This window comes from Festucalex cinctus, chromosome 18 (assembly GCF_051991245.1).
Source record: "Festucalex cinctus isolate MCC-2025b chromosome 18, RoL_Fcin_1.0, whole genome shotgun sequence".
Lineage (NCBI taxonomy): Eukaryota > Metazoa > Chordata > Actinopteri > Syngnathiformes > Syngnathidae > Festucalex > Festucalex cinctus.
In genome coordinates this window covers 1,232,840-1,241,225 of record NC_135428.1, presented here as the reverse complement: position 1 = coordinate 1,241,225, position 8,386 = coordinate 1,232,840, and the positions used below count along the sequence as shown (strand labels likewise).

Genomic DNA, 8,386 nt, shown 5'->3' with positions numbered 1-8,386 from the left:
AGTTTTCGTCCATTTATTTACCAAAATAGATCGCTAGCTAGCTAGTAGCTAGCTAGCTCGATATAGTTAAAAAATAAAATAAAGATATGATCTTATGTCAAAAGCATGTACAGTTGCGTATAAAGGAATGCGTTGAGGTTTCTCATTTATACAGATGTACATTAGAACTGTCAACATCAAAATCTGTTTGTACAATTTAATGAATAGATATCTAGATACAGCGATAAATAGCAGTTAGCTAGTTAGATAGCAGCTAGCTAGCTAAAAATGAAGATGTGATTTTAAGTCAAAAAGCATGTTCATTTGTGTATAAAGCAATGCATTGAGATTTCTTATTTATACAGATGTACACTAGAACTGTCAACATCAAAATCTGCTTATACAATTTAATGAATACTATAGAAACAAAAATAAATTAAAAATGGCATATACGAACTTGTAGTTAAAATCTACTGCAAGTAAAATGAATCCTTATGATTGTCCAAAACATTGAATGGTGTACCCCAAGGCCCTATGTTAGGGCCCCTCCATTTAGGACCGAGTATGGAGCTTGTGGTATGGTCAGACATTTATAGCTTTCACAATGTTAAATGATTTGTAATTCTATTAATCAACAGCCTCAATTATAACACTCTGCAATGAGTTTTTGTCGGATTGTCTTTAATAAAAAAACAGGAAATAGAAATACACATTTATTCAAGACAATAAATGATCACATGCTACCACTAGAAAGCAAGTGTTAGCAAGCCAAAACTTTATTGATCCCTCAAAAGAAAAAACGTTCTTGCATTCCTGCTCGTTTACCTAGCAAACTTCACAGCCCCGCGTGGGAATTGAACCGGCAACCCGGTATATCTCACAGCTGCTTGGACTTGCGAACGCCGTCCCGTCGCAGCAGCGTGACATAAAGTCGCACGAAGGAGTAGCAGACGCCCAACGAGGCGTACACGGACGTGGCCAGCAGCGGCAGGAAGGGAAGCTTCCGTTGCCACGGCGACAGAGGAAAGACAAGCTCGCAGGCGACGGCCAACGCGAGCAGACCCGACAGGTAAGCCACCTCCGGGGCGCGAAGCAAAGACGCCTGCCCGCTGAAAGGAGAGTCTTCATAAAGCATTTTGCAATTTTTTGTACTGAATTGAAAAAAAAATTGCTGATGTTAGTGATATAATCGAATGGCGGAAAAAGGAGTGGCGTGTGTTCTTGGCACCTATGGAGTCTCCCCAGAGCAGCGAAAGAGAAGATGGTGAACATCAGCATCAGTGCACATTTGATGGGCAGCTCTGAAAAAAGAAGAAGAAGAAAGTTTTTTATCTCAAATCATCTTTTCCCATTGAAATGAATGGAAATGCCATTAATCCGTTCCAGCTTTTCCCCAAATTGTGTTTTTATATTAAGAAGAAAAAAGAAACACTTAACAGAATTGTACTTGTCAAGGTTATTTTAGTAAACAAAAACTAACAAAAAAAAACTAAAATTCAAAAATCAATTTTGTTAACGTAGAAAAACTAAAAATCAAAAATCAATTATGTGTACTTTAAAAAATAATAACGAACTACATTTTATGTTTACAAAACTAACTAAAAATTAATTTAAAATTAAATTTAGTTCACTAAAGCGAATGAAAAAACTAAGTTAAAAAATGTTTTTGTTAAAAAATAAATACAAAAATGATTTTTTTTTATTAAAACTAACTGAAAACCACATTTGATGTTTACAAAACTAACTAAAAATTAATTTTAGTTAACTAAAATGAATGAAAAAAAATTAAAAACAATTTCCGTTAACCATTTAAAAAACAAAATCAAAACTAACGTTATAATAACCCTACAAAGTGTAGTAAACGTCAACTAGCTCACCTGCCGGCGTGAAGAGCAGCGGAAAGAGCGAGTAATGGCCCGTTGTGCTGAGAAGCAAGAAGATCCCAGCATCCTCTCTGCTCTCGACTGCCAGCAGACTGTCGGAAGAGGAAAAAAAATGGGTTTTTTTTTTAAAAATGACAAACTTGTATTCTGCGGAGGAATCAATCAATGGATGGCGCGCACCTGAGCGGCAGGACGGCGATGAGGACGGCTTTCTCGTGGACGTGCCAGCCGAAGGTGAAGGAGGCGAGCGCGCAAACCAGCAGGCAGCGCAGGAAACCGCCCGCGCCGCGAGGGCGCCGCCAGATGGACGCCAACGCCGGCTAAATTGCAGTCACGCGCACAAAACAGCACAAGATGGCCATTGGTGTCATTTCTTTTTTTTTTTAAATACAAATGCCAATCTTGATTTTCTTGTCATGTCTTAAAGCTAATTAGTAATTAATTAAATTAGCGAAATTAATGTAATTAATGGCATTATTTAAAATGTGGATTTTTATTTTTAAATCTTAGGCAAACTTCATTTTACATTTCTAAAAAAAAAAAATTATTATTATTTTTTTTTATGTTCAGGGAGCTTTCCAAGGTTACCAGTACGTCTTAAAAAGTGAAATGGAAAACTTAAAAAAGTAAATACCATGGCTGTTTCTTCCAAAATTTTAAAATTAAAAATACATTTAATTAATTTAATAACACTACCTAAATAAATGTAATTTCATATTTTAAAAATACCTAGACATATCTAAATACCCAATTCCAAAAATTTTAAAATACCTAACTAAATTTAATTACCACTACCTAAATAAATTTCATTCCAAATTTTAAAAATACCTACATAAATGTAATTAATGTAATAAAAATACCTAAATAAATTTAATTCCAAAATTTAAAACTAAATACCTAAATAAACCTAATTAATGTAATAAAAATACCTCAATAAATTTAGTTCCAAAATTTAAATATACCTAAATATATAAGTAAATACCTAAGTCCAAAATGTAAAAATACCTAATAAATTAAATTCCAAAATTTAAAAATACCTAAATAAATGTAATATTTAAAAATACCTGAAATCTTGAACTTTGTCTTAAATGTGGAACAAAAATAAACTGTTCGCAAGGTTCCCAGGGTCATCAGCAGTTCTTATAAAGTGAAGTGAAAATTGAAATAGTCCCTTGAGAATAAAACGGTTTTAGCTTGACCTTTTATTAGCCATCAAATTTTGAAAAACGACCCAATACTGATATTCGCCCTATCCTGACCAAAAACAGTCCTTTCGGTACTCCATTTTGATTATCTGCGTGTTAGTCATGATACACTTTTAGTGGTACCAGAAATTAAAATAAAAAAGTAATTGAAGAAAACACAGTGAGTTTTGTCACCCTAAGAATTACAATAACAACAAATGGGACTGACCAGGATGGACAGCAGAGTGCAGACGAGCGTGACGGACGGCGTGACGGACGGAAGAACGGCGTGTTGGAACTCCCGAACCAACCCGCCCGTCATGGAGGCCCGAGGGAGCGTCGTCTCGTTCACAAGCTTCAAACCGACGCCTCGAAAAACAAACAAACAAACATTCAATATTGCCAAATCGTCACCGTGACATTGCGTAAACCTTTTCGTTGACATCGGTACCCAGAGTGGCCAGGCTTTTATCCAGCACGTTGTAGAGGGCCCACGCGTTTGGCGCCCAGTAGGCGTGGCAAAGGCCTCGCTTGAAGGGGAAGAGGCGGGACAGCACCTGAGGAAGCTGACCCTGCAACGAGCACGCAACAATCTTTTGAGCCTGGACATCTTTTTCTTTTTTTTTTTTTTGGCGTCCTTATTAATAGGGTCCACTCACCATGGCGATAAACGGGCCGAAGGAAAGAGCGCACACGCCCGCCACGATGCCGCCGAGGGCGAGCAGGCGAAACGGGCTGAAGCTCGTCCATTTGATGGAGCCGTCTGCAGACGACGCAAAGTTTGCTCACTCCTTGTTGTTAACTCATTCACTCCCTGCCGCCATTTTCCCATTTCGCAATCCCGTTCGCTCCCTCCCGGCTGTTTTACTGGATTTGGACTGATTTTGCAAGGCCCACAGAATATTGTGTTCTATTGCTATAAAAGCATGGAACCTATCAAAAGAAAGATTAAAGTCTCTTCTTCCATCAGGAAAAAAAAAAAAAAAAAAAAAAAAAAAAAAAAAAAAAGTGTTTATCGGTTTCTGTTTTGCAGCAATTAGCATTAGAAGAGAGCTAAGTTTCATCAGTTTTCACAAATCTATTCAAAATTGTAATTTAGCTTTTTTTTCTACATGGCTCTGGTTTTTTTTTTTTTTTTTTTTTTTTTTTTTTGCGTCATACCACGGTGGTCCTGCGTGAAGCAGTAGCTCCTCAGCAGGAAGACGCCGTACGCCGGCGCCACATACAGGTAGATGTGCTTCAGGTTGAGCAGGATGGCGAAGAGCAGCGCCCCCTGCAAGTGCTGAGACTGCCCAAGACACGAAAGGTGACGTTCGCCATGTGGACTTGACACAGCAAAAAGTTTGTTTTGTTTTTTTTTACCTGCATGTGTTTGGCGACGGACAGCAGCAGGAAGCCAAAGAGGAAGCCGTTGTACTGAAAATGAATGTCTGAGGAAGGAAATCAAGGAAGCATCGTGTCATTTCGACAGAACAGCGAGTGTCACCCCTCGAACGTCTCGCTTCTCCTCACTCCTCCCCGTCCGCCAGGGAAGGACGCCGAGCTAAGAAGGATACGATCAACAATGAGAAGGCCAAAATTCCACAGCAGCAGCACAGCCAGGACAAAAGACGGACGATGAAAAACGTCCCGGGTTGCTTTCCGATCACGAACGCACCTGCAGCACCTTGCACGAAAAGACGCCACGTATCAAACGCTTACTAGACGCACAAATAGTCACACAAGATTTACGAACTCTCTGGCAGCGTAGATGAAAAGCACGTCGGCGAAGATGACCGAGAGTCTCTGGAAGAGGACGGTCGCCGGGCTGGCGTAGTTCAGGTTGTCCACCGCCAACATTTTGTCGTCGAAGTGCCGTGCGACGTGGGAGAGGCCGAACTCAAACCAGGCGAATAGCGGCGGGTAGTCCAGCGTCCACTCTGATGTGTTCTGCAAGGAGGGAAAAAAACGGCATAAAACCATTTTGTGCAAATTAAAGGACAAATAGAGGGGAAAAAATATTAAGGCTGACCTCATGATACCACCTGGACACTGGCAAACTGTGTGCGATGGCCAACCAGTTCCTGTGCACCTCAAAGTCCGTAGAGTGACTACACAGACAAATAAAATAAAATCTAACACATTAGACATACTGTTTCATTGTTGTTGTCAAAATATCCTTCCCCTCATCCAAAGTGCGTTCCGACTAAACAGTGACATCTTGTGACTGTGAGGCGACATAGCACCCATTTAAGAGCACGCCGCATTAAGTTTGCATCAACAAACTGTACATGTGACAGCAGCCAATTAAAAAAAAAAATCTACACTAAACATAACATATTAATTTCCGAAAACTAAACCATACACGTGTTACTATATAATCTTGAGCCAGTCGGTCTGCGTTAGCCGGATGCTAACAGAGTGTCCTAGACCTGTTTTAAACCACCGCATGAGTCAAATGTCTTGAAAAAGAACACAACATGTCTCCGTTAAAAGATCTCCGACTCACTAGGAGTTGATAAACAGAGCTTTAAGCAGGGAAACTCCGACAGCTAACGACGGAAACCAGCTGCCTCTGTCCACCGCGGTGGCCGCCATGACGGCTCTTGTTTTGTTTGAATTGACAACTTTATTGACAACCAGTCGGGGACGGTTCGCCACAAACGTGTCGAAAAATATCTTCTAACATATTTTAAATAAAACCCAAAATACTACTATTCCCTACCCAAGTGAGGAAAAGACATTTCGATCTTAGACATGACACAATTCAGTTGGGAATTCTTTTTGTTTAGTTGCGAGTTAGCACTTCCGCTCTTACATCCGGGTTATCGTCAAACAAGGAAGTGCCGCTTTTAATTCCCATACTTTACGTTTTTATCTAACTTTGAAAGTCACAAACGGGGACCGAATGAACACATTGTTGCGGCGCTGGACGCTGCGGCGGCTCCCAAAGTGGAGAGGTAATTAGATGAGGGGATAATGACGTGCAAAATCTCCCATTTTGTCCTTGCGCCCTCTCTCTCTCTCCCCCATCTGCTGAAGTTTGTAATTTTTGTGTGACAGATCTCCATGTTGGCCCCCCGATGTCGACGTTTGACGTGAGAAAAGTCGAATTAACTCCTCTGGAGCAGCGAAAGCTCACGTTCGACTCGCACGCCATGGTGTCGGAGCTGGCGAGTAGTGGTGAGGGAAGCTAGCCATGTTTTGTTTTTGTTTTTTTTCCTGACACTTTTAGCGTCGCTTGAAAGTGGATGTGGATCTTCCACCAGCGTAGCCGATCAAGGCTGGACTCATGTAATTGTTTTGGATGAATGACAGTGTTGTCGTTCCCCTCCAGGTTTGGACAAACGTCAGGCCGAGCTGATCGTCTCCGCCCTGGTGACGTTGGCGACGGCCAACATGGACATCGTGTACAAAGACATGGTCACCAAGTCGCATCAGGTCACAGTGAGGGGGGGCAAAAGACGCTTGGATGACAATTGAGGGCAAAAATAATAATAATAAAAATGTGTCGTCACAGGAAATCGCTCTGCAGCAGATCATGGCCCACCTGGACGCCATCAGGAAAGATATGGTGATCCTGGAGAAGAGCGACTTTGCCAACCTGCGCTCCGAAAACATAGTATGACTTGGAAGCAAGACGGTGAACACGTTAGGCGAGCGGTTGACGTTTTTTTCTTTGATTTTTCTCTCGCAGAAGATGAAGCGAGAACTGGAGCAGCTGCAGAACCAACTGAAGGTGAGTGAAGACGACGACGGGTGTGACATCACGCGTGTGAAGTAAACGAACCGCGGACGCGATTTCAGGAGGAGAGCGAGAAAGTCCGAGCAGAAACCAAACTGGACATCAACCTGGAGCGAAGCCGCGTTTCGGACATGGTGAGCGAGCGTCGGGTTGATTTTAGTCAACTAAAACGAACAGAAAAAAAATAAAATTCAAAAAACAGTTTCGTTCATGAAATAAAATAAATACAAAAATGCTTTAAAAAAAAAAAAAAAAACTAACTATAATTGCAACGAAAAGTATCCTTCCTTTTCTTTGGAGATGATTTTAAATGGGATTTTAACCAGATTTATTTTGATATTAACCAGAATAAAGACGATTGAAAATGTGTCACGCAGAAGTGATGTCATCTAGCAACAGCCAATAGGAAAGCACCAAAAGATGACGTCACTGGAATGGTGTATTTTTTTTTTTTATATTGTGCACAAGTAATATATATATATATATTTTTTTTTTTTTTTAGAAAAAAACAAACTAATACTGAAACTTACTAAAACTAATAACTATAATTACATAACTAAAACTAATAAAAACTAACAAAACCACATTGAAAACTAATAAAACTAGCTAAATAAAAAAAAAATGAAAACGAAATAAAAACTAACTAAAATGAAAAATTCCAATCTATAATAATAACCCTGGTTGATCTCTTGTACTCTCCTGCCACCTGCTGGCCGTTTTTTTTTTTTTTTTTTTTTTTTTTTAAGAACTACCATTGCTTTAAGCCACCTCTTCATGTTAGAAGCTGCATCAGAGCATTTATTAAAAAACTAAAAACTAACAAAATCATCCTGAAAACAAATTAAAACTTAAACAATAATAACTCAAAATAAAATTAAAAATTCCAAAACTTGACTGAACTCTTTTGCGTCCTCTCAGTTCACAGAACAGGACAGGAAACTAATGGAGGCCAACACGGAGTTCCATCAAAAGGTAAACGCAAATTAAAAACGTGTACCAGCTGGTGAGAAAAACCCCAAACTTAATATGATTATTTTGTTGTTTCACGTGTTGGTCGTATGTTTGTTGTGAGTTTTAGAGAGCCGAGCTGGAGCACGACAACATGGAGACCAGCAAGAAAATGGACCTGCGAGTGGCTTCGCTCAAAACCGTTCTGGAGTCACTCAAGCTGGAGACCATTCGCTATCTGGCAGGTAACCCGCCATTTTTCATGACGACGATATCGTGAAATGTTGTCCCGTGTTATCCGAAAGCCTGTTGAATAAGCCACGCCCCGTGTGTTTTGTGTTTCCATAGCGACCGTGTTTTCCTGCCTCGCCATCGCTCTGGGGGTTTACCGGCTGTGGCGGTGAAGCGTGTCGTCTTCATACGCTTCGCAAAGCCGGAGAAAAAAAAAATTATTTTAAAGTGGAAGCTTCAGTTTTTATAGTGACATGTCAGGACCATTGGACCATCCTTTTTTTTTTTAATGGAAAATGACTTAAATTGTTAACGGTGATGTTTTGAAGTCTGTACTGGTTTTGATCAGTAAATTGTTTTCCTTCCTGAGCTGAATATTGAGTATATTTTTCCACTTCTTTGCAACCAATTATCGGACATGTGTGATAATTATCCTG

The 8,386-nt window shown here is 40.0% G+C and overlaps 2 protein-coding genes across 3 annotated transcripts; one reads left to right on the top strand and one right to left on the bottom strand.

Moving 5' to 3' along the window:
- Window positions 1-639: 639 nt before the first annotated feature.
- alg8 (ALG8 alpha-1,3-glucosyltransferase) lies at window positions 640-5,694 on the bottom strand. Of its 2 annotated transcripts, none has more exons than XM_077505420.1 (13): window positions 5,535-5,694; window positions 5,058-5,136; window positions 4,782-4,975; window positions 4,603-4,712; window positions 4,409-4,476; window positions 4,208-4,334; window positions 3,706-3,809; window positions 3,498-3,618; window positions 3,276-3,415; window positions 2,043-2,182; window positions 1,857-1,954; window positions 1,208-1,280; window positions 640-1,130 (listed from the first exon to the last, which is right to left on the bottom strand). In XM_077505420.1, exons 1-13 carry the CDS (start codon window positions 5,621-5,623, stop codon window positions 857-859), a joined length of 1,617 nt encoding a protein of 538 aa, XP_077361546.1. In that variant the 5' UTR covers window positions 5,624-5,694; the 3' UTR covers window positions 640-856. The 2 variants fall into 2 exon arrangements, with proteins under 2 accessions (XP_077361546.1, XP_077361547.1); XM_077505421.1 differs by having other exon boundaries at window positions 640-1,088.
- Window positions 5,695-5,826: 132 nt separating this feature from the next.
- Window positions 5,827-8,324, top strand: ccdc90b (coiled-coil domain containing 90B). The gene is made up of 9 exons (XM_077505426.1): window positions 5,827-5,985; window positions 6,089-6,208; window positions 6,363-6,466; window positions 6,546-6,647; window positions 6,723-6,764; window positions 6,833-6,904; window positions 7,689-7,742; window positions 7,849-7,963; window positions 8,067-8,324. Exons 1-9 carry the CDS (start codon window positions 5,934-5,936, stop codon window positions 8,120-8,122), a joined length of 717 nt encoding a protein of 238 aa, XP_077361552.1. The 5' UTR covers window positions 5,827-5,933; the 3' UTR covers window positions 8,123-8,324.
- Window positions 8,325-8,386: the final 62 nt, after the last annotated feature.

Excerpts from the sequence above, each read along its gene's own strand:
- alg8 (XM_077505420.1), bottom strand. The coding sequence starts at position 5,623 with ATGGCGGCCACCGCGGTGGACAGAGGCAGCTGGTTTCCGTCGTTAGCT. Across the intron at positions 5,137-5,534 it reads GCTCTGTTTATCAACTCCTA|TCACTCTACGGACTTTGAGG; the intron begins GTGAGTCGGAGA and ends TTGTCTGTGTAG. Across the intron at positions 1,281-1,856 it reads GCTGCTCTTCACGCCGGCAG|AGCTGCCCATCAAATGTGCA; the intron begins GTGAGCTAGTTG and ends TTCTTTTTTCAG.
- ccdc90b (XM_077505426.1), top strand. The coding sequence starts at position 5,934 with ATGAACACATTGTTGCGGCGCTGGACGCTGCGGCGGCTCCCAAAGTGG. Across the intron at positions 7,743-7,848 it reads ACACGGAGTTCCATCAAAAG|AGAGCCGAGCTGGAGCACGA; the intron begins GTAAACGCAAAT and ends TGTGAGTTTTAG. Across the intron at positions 7,964-8,066 it reads GACCATTCGCTATCTGGCAG|CGACCGTGTTTTCCTGCCTC; the intron begins GTAACCCGCCAT and ends GTGTTTCCATAG.